Raw genomic sequence first — 14961 nt, forward strand, 5'->3', positions numbered from 1 at the left:
CACTTTTTAGTAAGTAATTGAACAGTACTGACATTACCTTTTTACGCAGGTCTTTTGACCGTTCTTTTCTGCTCCCCATGGCTCAGTATCTAGTCTTCTCAATGCATCTGCATGAGAGCTAACAAACTCATTGACTATTTATACACAGGCACTAATTGCAATTTAAAGAACCACAGTTGTGGAAAATTAATTTTTCATTGCCATTTTAACCCTTGTGTGTCTGTACCAAGGCCAAACAGGCCTTGTTTATTGGTGCTATTTACAGTCTATTTAAAGATGCTGTGCAGTGTTCCACAAAATAAACAAGGCAAAAACAACCAATCAAACTCCTAGCCGTGTCTTGACACTCACTACATAAATACTAATTTTGAAGCTGAGCAAACGTAATGCTTGTTTGTCTCCACTAATGCAGTTTTGCACCTTGCAGCTCTCTCAGACAGGGCTGGTCTGTTCCCCAGGAGTAACTGCAGGTTCCAAGTGAGTCTAAATGGCCCCAGGGGTGTATATGAGAGGAGCCTGGGAGATGTGCAAACCTCGAGCAGGACTTTTCTTGGATCCCTCTGAGACTCTCTGCTAATATTAATATATATATATATATATATCTGTCTTAAATACCTGGCTTACAGATAAGGAATTCTGGCTTGTCTCTGATGTTTGTTCTTGTTGTGGGCGAGTCTTTCAATTTACTGAAGTCAGCAGGTCATTGATTCAAATTACTGAAGCCAGTGGTTAACATCTAGAAAGTTAATGACTGAAATTCTTCATTGCCTTCTTCTCTATAAAGCCAAACTGAATCTTCAATTTAAAAAAGCTGCAATAGCCAAAGTAGAAAAGCCTGTCCCCTGGCAGCATGCCTCAGAGTGGGACCCTTGCTCTCTGTTGGGAACCAGTGGTCTCTTTGCAGAGATCCAGTGCCCCCTGCTGAGTCAGAGCTCTGCAATCAGCAGGATCATTCCCCTATACTGTTTGGACAGCTCTGGCTCAGACTCAAAAGGGAAAGAATCGGACCTCTGCAAAGAGACCACTGCTTCCACACTGAGAGCATGGGTCTCACTCTGCAGCTGCTGGCAGGAGACAGACTTTTCTACTCTGTAGAACTGTAAGATATTGAACATCGTCTGTTTTAATACACATTTAGTTATTTTAAAGTGAAGGTTCAATTTAATCTTGGCATAGAACAAGCAGCAGAACATGGTGTACTATCTGACATGACACTTCAGACATGCAGGTTTTTTTTTTTTTCTTTCATGTTGACATGGAACATTTGAAAACCGCATTATAGTATCCAGCTTGTCCATAAAATTCACTCATCAAGGGGCTGTTTTATCCTTTTTGCCCATTGCTGAACTCTAACAATATGACAAAACTGCATCCTATGTCTTATAAATAAGTGATGACACACATCAGACATTTTAAGTAAGTATTATTGCCATGTCTTTCCCTTATAAGTGGGGCACAGTACTGTCATTCATAGTCATACAAACAGTGATTTATCATCAGCTGAACTATCTATTCAGTGGAGTACAAAATCCAATTACTCTGAGCTGCTGAGTGCATTGATATTTTTTCATATTCACAGAGAGGTTAGTCCATTGCTGCATGCTCTATTGTTTTCTGCCTTTCCTGTAAACCACAACACATTAATATTTATGTTCCTGCCTAGCCACAGAGATGTCTGATGAGGAAATTAAAGAGAAGACGTTACATGCAGCTGCAGGCTACTTGGAAGGAAAGACGTCTGTGGAAAAGACAGCTCTTCTGCATCAGCACATTGGGAGAAGGGAAATGACTGACGTGATAATAGAAACCATAGGTCCAAATACAGGTGAATGTAGAGAGATACATATTCATGTAATTTCCATAGAGACCTTTTGTAGGTGAGAATGTGTTTAGTAATCTGTTGTCTTACAAACATGATAGCTTCCACAGCAGGCCTCTACTTCTAGAAAAAAAAATCTCTACTTGCCTGGCAAGTAATGCAGGCCAAAGACAGGTCGTTTATCAGCCGAATTTTCGTCCGCGCGAAAAATCGTCCGATAATCACGCCGTTAGTGGGGCCAGCCCGTTTTTCACAGATCTCATTTATTTTTATCGGTCGTGCTGGAAAATCCGCAAAAAAACGTCTTTTTTTCGTGGACATGGATGGCAGCATCGGCAACGGGGCCGACCAATTTTTTGTTTATTGGCCCGTCTATGGCCTGCCTAAGCCAAAAAAAAAAAATCTCCGCGTGCTGATACAATGGTTTCAATACTCATTAGTCATTGACCTGTAACAAGTATGCAAAAATTGACCTCCAAAGATCCTGATCTGTATTCTCTCAGAGAATTCGACACCAAGTATTGCAGCCACTGGATTGGCCTATCAGCCAGGCAGCTAGCATTTTTAGAAGGTCAACAAATTTATATAAATATGTCAAATAAAGCTGGATTAAACAAACTGTCTCACCAGTAGTTAGTTACTTGTTCATCCAGCCACCATGTACTGAAGCAGCTTACGTAGTGTATGTCTGGGCGCAAAATTATATTTGCTAGATTTCTGCAGTACACTACAATACAATATTTCAGTGAGTTGCTAACTTCCTGTTTGTGCTGACAGCCCTGCTTCTGGTGCACTGCAGTCCCAAGCATTGTTGTCAGTCCTCTGGACTACAGATTACCACCCCTTTATGTTATGAAGATGAGAGGAGGTGAGGTCTTTTGCAGTCCAGAAGGGAGTATTCCGGCAGGGCTGAGAATACTGCTTGGGATTTTACAGCAGCAGAGTTTTTGCCTGGGTTCCCATATATGCGATAACATGTGATTCGCACAGGAACTACACCGCATTCCTGTGCAAATTACATGCGATTTGTGTGCGGTGCAATTGGAGCCATACATTTTGTATGGCTCTAAATGAACCACATCAAAAAGGTGCAGGACCCTTTTTTTTGGGTCTGCACTAGAATCGGATCGCATGGGTATTCACACCTATGCGTTCCGATTCTGCACATTGCATCGCTTTCGGGGCATTGTTAACTTAACATACAAACCCACAGCGGTTCACATGAACGGGGTGCGATTGTGATGTGGTGAGGAATTTGCACAAAAAAACGCTACGAATTCCGCACTGCATCAGTGTGAACCAGGGCATTATGCTGAACATGAAATCAGCTTTTACTGGATTCCTGACAGGAGCAGCAGGTATTCTTCTATACTTTCAGCACTTTAAAAGATAAACCGTGGAAGTGTGAATGTATTGCAGAGGTTCACTTTTTTGTTTCAATTTTTGCCCAGACATACACGTGCTTACAGAAGACATGGGCCAATGCCAGCAAACGGGTTTCTTTCTATGCTTTAGGCTCATAGGATAGTTTTTCAATTGCCAATTAAATGTTGCCTGGTTTGTCATGCAAGAAAAAAAAGCTGAAATTATCGCTAAAGGTTTTGACTTTGTCAACACCACTTCCTTTTATCAGCAGATGTCAAATTTAAACTGGCAACATTCAGACTTTTACTACAGTTTCAGTTGACTGAATGGAACAATTTAATTGGTGACTGGGGAAATCTAGTCTTTGTTTATGATTTGGATATGATACATGATCCTAAGTGTATTCAGAAAAAAAAGGAGCTAAATGCTATTTAGACAATGGACTGGCTGGCTTTTTAGTTTTCTACAAATGCCTGTATGCCAGTTGTCTTGTTATATTTGCACAATTGACTGAAAACCTTCAACTCGATTCCAGCCCTGACACTAACTATGCTTAAAAATGTTCCTTCCCCCTCCTGCCACCTATCTTGCCTACCCTATGTAAAAAAGAAGTGTATACTTACCTATTTTTACTTCACTGTGGCCAATCACGTGATTGTCTTTGTCAGTGATCTCCTGCAGCCCTTCCTTTCAGATATTCTTGCTTGAATGAGTGGTGACAATGATTTGAATACACTATGATTTGATCTTCTGGGGTTTATTTACTAAAGCTGGAGAGTCCAAAATCAGACTCCCTTCTGCATAGAAACCAATCAGCTTCCAGGTTTCATTGCCAAAGCTTCATTGAACAAGCTGAGGTTAGAAGCTGATTGGTTTCTATGCAGAAGGGAGTCTGATTTTGGACTCTCCAGCTTTAGTAAATAAACCCCTCTGTGTCCTCCTGAGGAAGTAGACTCATGGGCTGTGAAATGCATTGTGAATTTACTATCTTTCAATCTTCTATTTATAAGCTGACATTGTTTTTATGATGTAAATTATGTGTTTATTGCTCATGGTGACTGTATTTCTTGCATATATGTTCGATCAGATGTGGAGGTAAAATGAGCAGTTTTATAAATTTTTGGTATTAATATGATTATAACGAAAAAATTTTTGTCAGACATAGGGGTAGATTTACTAAAACTGGTGCACTCAGAAGCTGGTGGAGCTGTGCATAGTAGCCAATCTGCTTCTAACTTCAGCTTGTAAAATTAAGCTTTGACAATGAAACCTGGAAGCTGATTGGTTTCCATGCAGAAGTGCACAAGATGTTGCGCACTCCAGCTTTAGTAAATAAACCCCATAGTTGGAGAAGATGGTGTTGGTACTTAGTGTTACTAAACCCAGGACCCTGCGTTCACTATATCTGGTCTCCCACAGTACACAGAACATGCAATTATTTTAGTAAATATAAACTGCTAAATACCTTTTCTCATCAGCTGTATACAGTGGATATAAAAAGTCCACACACCCCTGTTAAAATGTCAGGTTTCTGTGATGTAAAAAAATGAGACAAAGATAATTTCAGAACTTTTTCCACCTTTAATGTAACCTATAAACTGTACAACTCCGTTGAACAACAAACTGAAATCTTTTAGGTGGAGGGAAGTAAAAAACTAAAATAATATGGTTGCATAAGTGTGCACACCCTTAAACTAATACTTTGATGAAGCCCCTTTTGATTTGATTCCAGCACTCAGTCTTTTTGGGTATGAGTCTATCAGCATGACACATCTTGACTTGGCAATATTTGTCCACTCTTCCTTGCAAAAACACTCCAAATCTGTCAGATTGTGAGGGCATCTCCTGTGCACAGCCCTCTTCAGATCACCCCACAGATTTTCGGTCAGATTCAGGTCTGGGCTCTGGCTGGGCCATTCCAAAACTTTCATATTCTTCTGGTGAAGCAATTCCTTTGTTGATTTGGATGTATGCTTTGGGTCGTTGTCATGCTGAAAGATGAAGTTCCTCTTCATGTTCAGCTTTGTAGCCGAAGCCTGAAGGTTTTGTGCCAATATTGAATGGTATTTGGAACTGTTTATAATTCCTTCTACCTTGACTAAGCAGCCCCAAAGCATGATGCTGCCACCACCATGCTTCACTGTGGGTATGGTGTTCCTTTGGTGATGTGCTGTGTTGTTTTTGTGCCAAACATATCTTTTGGAATTATGGCCAAAAAGTTAAACCTTGGTTTCATCAGACCATAACACATTTTCCCACATGCTTTTGGGAGACTTCAGATGAGTTTTTGCAAAATTTAGCCGGGCTTGGATGTTTTTCTTCGTAAGAAAAGGCTTCCGTCTTGCCACTCTACCCCATAGCCCAGACATATGAAGAATACGGGAGATTGTTGTTACATGTACTACACAGCCAGTACTTGCCAGATATTCCTCCAGCTCCATTAATGTTGCTGTAGGCCTCTTGGCAGCCTCCCGGATCAGGTTTCTTCGCATCTTTTCATCAACTTTGGAGGGACGTCCAGTTCTTGGTAATGTCTTCACTTTGTTTCGTGGTATATCTAATGCCTTGGAAATTTTTTTGTACCCCTCCTGACTGATACCTTTTAACAGTGAAATCCCTCTGATGCTTTGGAAGCTTTCTGCGGACCATGGCTTTTGCTGTAGGATGCGACTAAGAAAATGTCTGAAAAGACCTACTAGAACAGCTGAAACTTTATTTGGGGTTAATCAGAGGCACTTTAAATGATGGCAGGTGTGTACTGATTCCTATTTAACATGAATTTGAATGTGATTGCTTAATTCTGAGCACAGCTACATCCCCAGTTATAAGAGGGTGTTCACACTTATGCAACCACATTGGTTTAATTTCAGTTTGGTTTTCAATTGAATTGTACAGTTTATAGGTTACATTAAAGGTGGATAAGTTTCTGAAATGATTTATCTTTGTCATTTTTTAAAATCACAGAAACCTGACACTTTAGCAGGGGTGTGTAGACTTTTTATATTCCCTGTATATTCCTGTGACTTCTTTCAGTGTCCAGCTGAGCATTGGTTAAAGCTTGTCTGAGGAGTTTTCATTCATCTCTGACCTATGAGGCTGCATGACCCCTGACCCTTTGTCTGGACAGGGTAGATTGGCCCTGCGCTGATCACATGCACCCTCCCACGGAAGAAAAAAAACTGTTTAGCAATATACACCAAATTGAGCATGTGCTGAGTGACTCCTAGAGCTCTGTACGATCAGCAGATGGATTGGTGACAGTAGAAGAAAGGGAGGATCAGAGACGAGAGGATCAAACATCCTTTTTACACAATGCAGAGGATTAACCCCTTAGGTTCCACAGTGAGTATAACAAGCATGCTTTACTTCATATACATGCTGATTTTACTGTTGTGGGTTTAGTAACACTTTAAAAATGCCATACTTTTCTTTTTTTCTCTATTATAGTAGGGGTGTGTACACTGCTAATTGAGGAAAACCTTTTAAACTTCATATTCTTCTATTTTATTTTGTTTTTATATCATTTATAAAATGTTCTTTCTTTTCTACCTATGTTAGATGCACCAAAGGACTCAGATCCAGAGAATTCGGAAGATTCATCTGTAACCACTAACCAAACGGCTCCTGATTCTCCTTCAAAACAGCTGCCTGAGCAGATCACTTTCTTCAGTGGGAACCCCTCTGTGGAAATAGTTCATGGCATTATGCATCTCTACAAAACAAAGTAGGCAAAAGAATAGTACTTTTGTCTTGAATAAAATGAAGTTATGTTTTTAAAGAATTCAAAGTCAAAGTCAAAATTTCTATCAGAAATTTGCCCAATACCCCAATTGGGGATACTTTCTGCACTTTTTGTCCCTCCCTCTCACACTGGTAGAAGAAACGGGGTACCGGTAGTCACTGGGACTGAGGGCCTGGTGATCACTAAATACTTTGTATGAAGGTGTAACCAATCCATACACTACTAAATGCGTGCTTTTTGTTGGTCTGTGTCCTCTTTCTTTCTTTCCTTCCTAGTGTTGGGCTTTAAGAACAAGTAAACTGTTCTGCTCCTAGAACTCTGTGCTCTCAAATTGCTGTTAATATTTTGTGTACCTGTGTATTTTGAAAAGTAAATGCTTAAAGCCGAACTGCAAGCACATATTTTCAATAGCCACAAAAGGTATTGTACAGAGGCTACATTCTCATGCTGGATTAATGTACGGATATGGAAATACTAAACAAATATTTAAATATGTTTAATTGGTGTTACTGTGACAGGAGTTGAGAATTCCTCAATGTGGAGACAAAAGCCAAAAAAGTTCTGTTTTCTACTCTGATAACAATGGTGCGTTTTTTCTTCTATTATGCCTTTGTTGGAGTTATTTTCTTGTCCCAAAAAGAAATCTCTTTAACGGGAAATAAAACAGTTGCAAAACTTTCTATCCCTTCCCTATTCTATCCAAAATTTTTAAAAAAAGTTTGGCCCGGAGTGGGGCCTTAACCCACCTTTTTAGTATTCTGTATATTAATTTTCATCAGCACAGTTCCTCTTGCTGAGCACACCTTTTAAAGCTGATCCATATGTTTTTGTAAAATTTAAATTGTTTGGATCAAGCTGGTTGAAACAAACTGTTTGCTTCACTAACACATGCAGTGGCTGTGAGCGCTATATGAACTGTATATGGCTGAGGCCTACATACAGTATATAGTATCACCCTTTTCCAGCATCAGGAACACTGCTCAGCCATATACAGTGTGCTTTGTATTCCTCAAACAAATGCAAAGCTTCCTCTGATTGGCTGAGTCGAGGATCGTGCCTTCAGCCGTCCACCTCAGCCAATTAGAGGAAGATTTGTACACCGCGCAGTATACACTATGTAGCTGAGGCTACATACAATTCGTACAGGACTGTCAGCCATGCGTTTTGTTGGTGAAGTTAATAGTCCATTTGGTCTTGCTTGGGCTATGCAAACTATTTAAACATCACTAAAACCTGAAGATCAGCTTTAATAAACTACCTACTATTGACAGGTATCAGCTGACATTTGCAGTCTGCCATCTGTCAAAGCCTGTGTCTCTAAATGCAATAAACCTACCTGCTCAATTTTTTGTCCTTAGACAGAGTAGTGCTTTAAAATGGTTAAAGCAGTTTCTGTCGTGCAGAAGCAAATCAGGAAATTACATAAATACTTACCTTTCCCCTGGAATCCACCTGTTTGCAGACTCCTTCCGCTTTGATAACAGCTCATACACCTAATTCATCAGTTATGTTGTAGTGGAGCTACAGTGCTGTTCTACAATTGAACTATTTTCTGTAGGTGGATTTTGTATTGTTTTATAGCAGAGCTTTCATAACAGCCAGAGTCATTTTTTTAAAGCTTTTGCTTAAAATGAACTTGCTTTCTGTACTGTATGTTTGTACTTACGTAAGTAAAGCAAGAAAATATATTTAATAACAAATACAAACTTACTGCTCTTTATGTTGTTACTGGTGCTGGAGCACTGTGTTTTAAGCTGTACTTCTTTTCAATACCCAGCTTTCATTATTTGCCTGAGAAGTTGGCACTGTGTCCTGAAAGGCCTAAGTAATCTGCTGACATCACATTACACAAGAAGAAAGCAAGTTGGTTAGCTGCCAGAGATTGACAGGCGTGTTTAATCTTACAGTGAAATTCTTCTAGCTGATCCGTCCGTTAACCAGAGCACTGATGATCCCTTTACTTTAAAGTTAAGGGATTAGTTCACCTTTTTAGTAAAAAATAATAAATGCACATTTTTTAGCAGGTAAAAAAATGTGCATTTATTATTTTTGTCTGCAGCAGCCTGTATAAAGTATTGCACCAGCGATCAACAGATTGATGGTGCCATGCAGGTTTCCAGCAGATCTGTCAGAATATCTGCTTGCCCGTATGGGATGTATAAGCAAGCAGATATACTGACAGGGAAGAATCCATGAACTACCATGGCACTCCATAGCACCGTGGTAGTCCATTGAGGACTACAAGCTGACAGCCACAGCATGCTGTAAACGAGTGATGCGGCCGGGTGGGTGGAGCCCTGCGTGGCCACTTTTTTTTTTTTTTTTTTTTATTTGACAGCTGGCAGGGGATCTTCCGCCCCACCTGAGACCCTTAACCCCCCCCCCCCCCTTAGCTGTCAATTTGTTTTAAAAAAAAAAAAAAAGTGGCTGCGTGGGGCTCCACCAAAGCGGGGAGTGGGGGCTGGTCAGATCGTAACATGTTACACCCTGAATATAGGTGAAAGGTGAACTTATCCTTTTGAACATATGGGAAGGTTGTTTGAAGCTCACTCTTTAGCCACAGCCTAGTGGCTGAGATGCTGCTATTTACTTTGTGGAACTGCTGAATTCCTATCTCTGCATTCTGACTTGCAAAGCATCCAGGTCTGCAAAATTGTAGGCCAAGTGCAGTCAAGGTCCAATCCCTGCCCTCTGTAGGTATTGGAGAGGGAAGTTGCAGTGCTCTTTTTTCAAGAGATAGCAGTTCTGCCTAGAAGGCCTCCTGAATCGGGCTGAAGTTTATCATACTCTCATAAAGGTAAATTCGTTATTAAGCGGATTATAAAGATTTTCTTGTAGTTCACTGATATGTTGACTTTTTTTTTTTTCCTGGATTTGCTTTTGTAATGAATTAGAATTTACAGCAATGTGTGAGTGTTCTTAAATAAGCTCAACATATACAGTACAGTACAATTTGACTGTACAATCTTTGTGTGGTCTTTTATATTTGCCAAAACTATGTAATATACTTTTTGTATCTATCTAATCAGGCAGGCCCGTGTACTGCATAGTTGTTTGTAGCATGTGTGATTACCTAAAAATATGTTTCCTTTAGAGAAAATGTGAATATACTTTCATGTTGGATAATAACTTGTACAAAGATCCAGCAGATGATATTTTAAATGTGAGAAGTTACACATGCCTTTTCTCTCTAGTAAGATGACCTCACTGAAAGAGGATGTCAGACGCAGCGCAATGCTTTGTATTCTTACCGTTCCTGCAGCAATGACAAGCCACGATCTGATGAAATTTGTAGCTCCATTTAATGAAGTTATTGAACATATGAAAATAATTCGGGACTCCACACCCAATCAGTACATGGTTCTCATAAAATTCGGATCCCAGGTAACTATTTTGCTTTTTCTTGCCTCTCCTTTGACCTGTGCTGAAGTTTTTCTGCATTTAAAGCTTAACTTCAGGAAACCTAAAAATTATCCCCTGCAGCCCACAATGTGAGGGTTAAGTGCTCATTCTGTGTTGCTGATTTTGTAATGAAGATTTACTTCCTAGATCCTCTACTCCTGCAGGCTCCTCCTGCTGCTAGCCTGCTCCCCAAAGCCTCTTCTCCTCCAAGCTTCAGCAGTCTACGTTCCTCTGCCATCATCCAAACTGCTATAGGGACCTTAGCCATGCACTAAACAGGATAGAGGACGCCAAAAGACAGTCCACTGCAAGAGCATTGGGGGAGTGCTGCCTGCCCTGAAAGCTGGGAATAAGGTACAGTAAGTAAAAGTTCTTCTTTCTGCCCCTAGACAGAAATGAGCAGTTAAACATAAAAGTGTGGGCACTGCCCCACTACAAGGGAGAATATTTGGACTTCTGAAGTTGGACTTTAAAGGCAGCAAAAAATACAGTTTGAGTTTTGGGTTGCTTCCTGTCTGGTTGCATTTCCCTTTTTCTTCTCCTTGCTTCTTTTGCCAACAACCGGGGTCTGAAGTGTTTAGAATTTATCAGCATTACCAAGCCTTTATTCTGGGTAATGTATTTTTTTTCCTTTCATTCACTCCAGGTCTTTTTTTCTTTCACAACTTTTATCCTTGCATATTTTCTTCAGCTTCCCAAGCTACTGTGGAGCCATTTCAAGAACTGCTGTAAAAATTAGACATCTATCCCTCCCCACCCCTTTAAAGTCTTAACGGATAACAAAAGGCTTAACTACTTGCCCTCCAGAGGATTTACCCCCCTTCCTGACCAGACCATTTTTTTGCAATACGGCACTGCGCTACTTTAACTGACAATTGCGCGGTCTTGCAACATGGCGCCCAAATTAAATTTATGTCCTTTTTTTCTCCACAAATTGAGCTTTCTTCCAGTTGTGTTTGATTGCCTCTGCGTTTTTATTTTTTGAGCTCTAAACAAAAAAGATTGACAATTTTGGAAAAAAGAAATTTGCTATAAAACATATCCAGTAAAATTATGTAAAATGCAAATTTCATCATAAATTTAGGCCAAAATTGTATTCTGCTACATGTCTTTGCTAAAAACAAATCCCAATACGTGTAAATTAATTGGTTTACGTGAAAATTTTATAGTGTCTACAAATGTCTGTATATATACTGGAATTTTTTTTTTTTATACTAGTAATGGTGGCGATCAGCGACTGCGGCAGGCATTCTGACACTGGGTGGGAAATAACTATCACTGACATCCCCAGTGACATGAATACAGTGATCAGTACTAATAAAAAGCACTGACGCTGTACTAATGACACTGGGCGGGAAGGGGTTAACATCTGGGGCGATCAGAGGGTTAACTGTGTGCTGTGTGTTTCACATAGTGTGCTGTTTCACTGTGTAAGCATGCTGCTTTGTATTGCTCTGCTATCCGGAGGAATACAAAGCAGCATGCTGGTGCTAACAGTGGAGAGATCTGTATTGTTTACATACAGACCTCTCCCTTGTCAGTGTTCCTCGGCAATCAGTGTTCCTCGGCAAACACTTGTCAATGTTCCTCGGCGATCGGGGAATCTCCAGCTGGGACCCGGTGGTCGACAGCTGTAGCTGCCAATGGTTGCGCAGGTAGGGCGGCGCACGCATGCCCCATACCTGGAAACACAAAATCATGTGTATATATACGTGATTTTGCGCAGCCCTGCCGCCCTGTAGCAGTAGTTATGCTATAGCACGGTTGGGAAGCGGTTAAAATACTTACCTTGGCTATAACGCCGCCGTTTTAAAAGTGGGGAAGAATTAATCCACTTTCAGGTTTTTATTGCAGTGTTTGTCCTTGTTGCGGAGATTCACCTTTTACTATTCTTTTATTTTAAAATTAGAGGGGGTGGAATGGCTGGCTCAGGCTCTCAGCGGAGAGGCTGATCCCAGTGCCAGACAATTCTCCCGGGTGGATCCTGACCATATGGTCACGCTCTTTCCCTAGCCTGGACAGGCTCTGTGACATCAGCTGACAGGGTGCTTTAGCCCACTGTTGGCTGAAAACGGGTCACAAGAGTTCAGAACAATTTGCACTTCTGTGTTCCACAGGAGAAGTACAGCCAAATGAGCTTTGCATTTTGTCCTTTTTGCATGCACATTTCTGCTGCATTTTTTGATGCATTTTTTTAATAAAAATTTTGGCCAACTTGTTTGTGGGCAGAATAAAACTGCAGTGGACAAAATACTAAAGGCTAAACGAGCGCTAGGTGAAAAGGTAAGCTGCTAGCATAAAGGTAAAACCTCAAATCCTTCCAATAAATCAATAATTGCAAACGTAGCGCTACACAAGTGATAAATAAATATATAGTCATATATGCATACTGTAATAAACGTATAAACATGCGCTGTGGAGCGCTATATTAGATGGTGATAATAACGTCTAGATATGACGTATAAGGTGCAGTTGTGACACAAAGATAAATAGATATATAAATTTAAAGTCCAAATTCAGTATAAGGTGAACTCCGTGACTCCAGTGGCTGGAAAACTAATGTATATTGCACTAACCAGAAAGCGCAATAAATTGCGCATTTGAGTATATGAAACCACTCCTGGTCATCTGGATCCGCACGTCAGGTGATTAGCAGACTATTACTCTCCAGCTCCAGGAAAAATCTCCAGGAAAAAAAACTGGTGAGGCTGAAGAGTGTGTGCCCGGAGAGGAGGAGGTGGATTCCTGTTATTTCCATTTTACGCCTATGACTGGTCCTTAACATCGGATGGGATTTTTCCTGGAGCTAGAGAGTAAGTCTGCTGATCACCTGATGTGCTGACATGTGCCAGATGATACTCTGAGTTGCCCTTTCGGATCCAGATGACCAGGAGTGGTATGATATACTCAAATGCGCAATTTATTGTGCTTTCTGGTTAGTGCAATATACATTCGTTTATACGTTTATTACAGTATGCATATATAACAATATATTGCTTTATCACTTGTGTAGCGCTGCATTTGCTATTAAAGATTAAAACTGCAAACTGCATCAACACATGCGTTTTTTGCTGCGTTTTCAATGCATTTCAGGCCTGGTGCACACCAATGCAGTTTGGATTAAAAAAAAAAAAAAAAAATCTTCATCACCCCCCACAAGTAGTACAGTGTCACACTGTACTGCTAGGGTGACCGTATGTAAAAAAATAATAATAAATAATATTAAAAAAAGTTTAAAAATTATAATTTTGGGTTATAAACTAATTTGGGTTATTTTTTTTTTTGCTAAAAATATAATGGAATACATTTTGGCCAAAATTTATGATGAAATACTATTTATTTGAAAAATTTTCTAAGAAAAACACTTTTTTCAAAATTTCTGGACATTTTAATTTCCATAGCAAAAAAAAATATAAATCCCAGTGGTGAATAAATACCACCAAAATAAAGCTTTATCTGTCTCAAAAAAATGCTAAAAAATTCATATGGGTATAGTGTTGCATGACCGCGCAATTGTCATTCAAAGTGGGATAGAACTGAAAGCTGAAAATTGGCCTGGACAGGAAGGGGGTAAAAGTGTCCGGACTGGAAGTGGTTAAACTGTCTTTCGGTTTTCGGCCAAATGTATCCTGAATTTTCGGTTTTAGACCAAGAATTTTCATTTCGGTGCACCACTATTGATTCTCTTATAATGTACAATCTTTATTGATTGTATATCATAGGAAAACTATTACTGCTTAGTTATGTCTCAGAATGTAGCCCATGAAATATGAAGGGCCATTTATATTTCTAGTTTGGTAGTACACCAGTTGGCAGGCCAGCTCTTGGATAATATGGGCACGTTACAATATTTAATTTAAATTTTAGTTAGATATTAGGCCCTGTTCAAACTTCCCACTTGTTGCTTTGTTTGGGCGATTTTCACATAATTCCACATGTTGTGCATAGGACATTCACTTCAGTGGGCTGCCGTAGACACATTTGTCACCCAAAAGATTCAGACGCTCATTTTTGGACAATAAGCTTCATACGATTTGTAAAGCCGCGTTTTGCACGATTGTCGCATGACAATCGCAGCAAAAATCCTATTTCTTTTGAGGTGCCATTTAGAATGAACACCCAATATGGACCCAAACGTGCATATTCTACCCATGATTCCAAATTGCAAAGTGTGCATGGGGCCTTAAAGTGGAAGTAAAGGCTTTCCTTTAACCACTTGCCCTCCTGAGAATTACCCTTCTTAATGACCAGGCCTCTTTTTGCTACTTAGCGCTGCACTAATTCAACTGATAATTGCGCGGTCATACAATGCTGCACCCAAACGAAATTTACGTCCTTTTTTCACACAAATAGAGCTTTCTTTCGGTGGTATTTGATCACCTGTGTGCTTTTTATTTTTCACGCTATAAACAAGACCAAAAATTTTAAAGAAAAACAATATTTTTTACTTTCAGCTATAAAAAATATATAGTAAACTCAAAGTTAGTTATAAATTTAGGCCAAAATGTATTCTGCTACATGTTTTTGGTAAAAAAAAATCCCAATAAGTGTATATTGATTGCTTTGTATGAACGTTATAGCGTCTACAAACTATGGTATAGATCAGGGGTGGGCAAACTTTTTGACTTGAGGG

At 39.8% G+C, this 14961-nt stretch overlaps 1 protein-coding gene across 1 annotated transcript in view; it reads left to right on the forward strand.

The window, feature by feature from the left end:
- The window catches only part of BRAP (BRCA1 associated protein), an 86822-nt gene that overhangs the window by 9888 nt on the left and 61973 nt on the right, over window positions 1-14961 (forward strand). Inside the window, exons 2-4 of the mRNA XM_089676780.1 lie at window positions 1664-1825; window positions 6743-6908; window positions 10121-10310. Coding sequence (XP_089532906.1) covers window positions 1664-1825; window positions 6743-6908; window positions 10121-10310 — 518 coding nt within the window. The remainder of the gene's footprint in view (window positions 1-1663; window positions 1826-6742; window positions 6909-10120; window positions 10311-14961) is intronic.

Source organism: Staurois parvus, unplaced genomic scaffold (genome assembly GCF_062004578.1).
Source record: "Staurois parvus isolate SC_StPar_1 unplaced genomic scaffold, SC_StPar_1.0 ptg000014l, whole genome shotgun sequence".
NCBI classification, from domain to species: Eukaryota; Metazoa; Chordata; class Amphibia; order Anura; family Ranidae; genus Staurois; species Staurois parvus.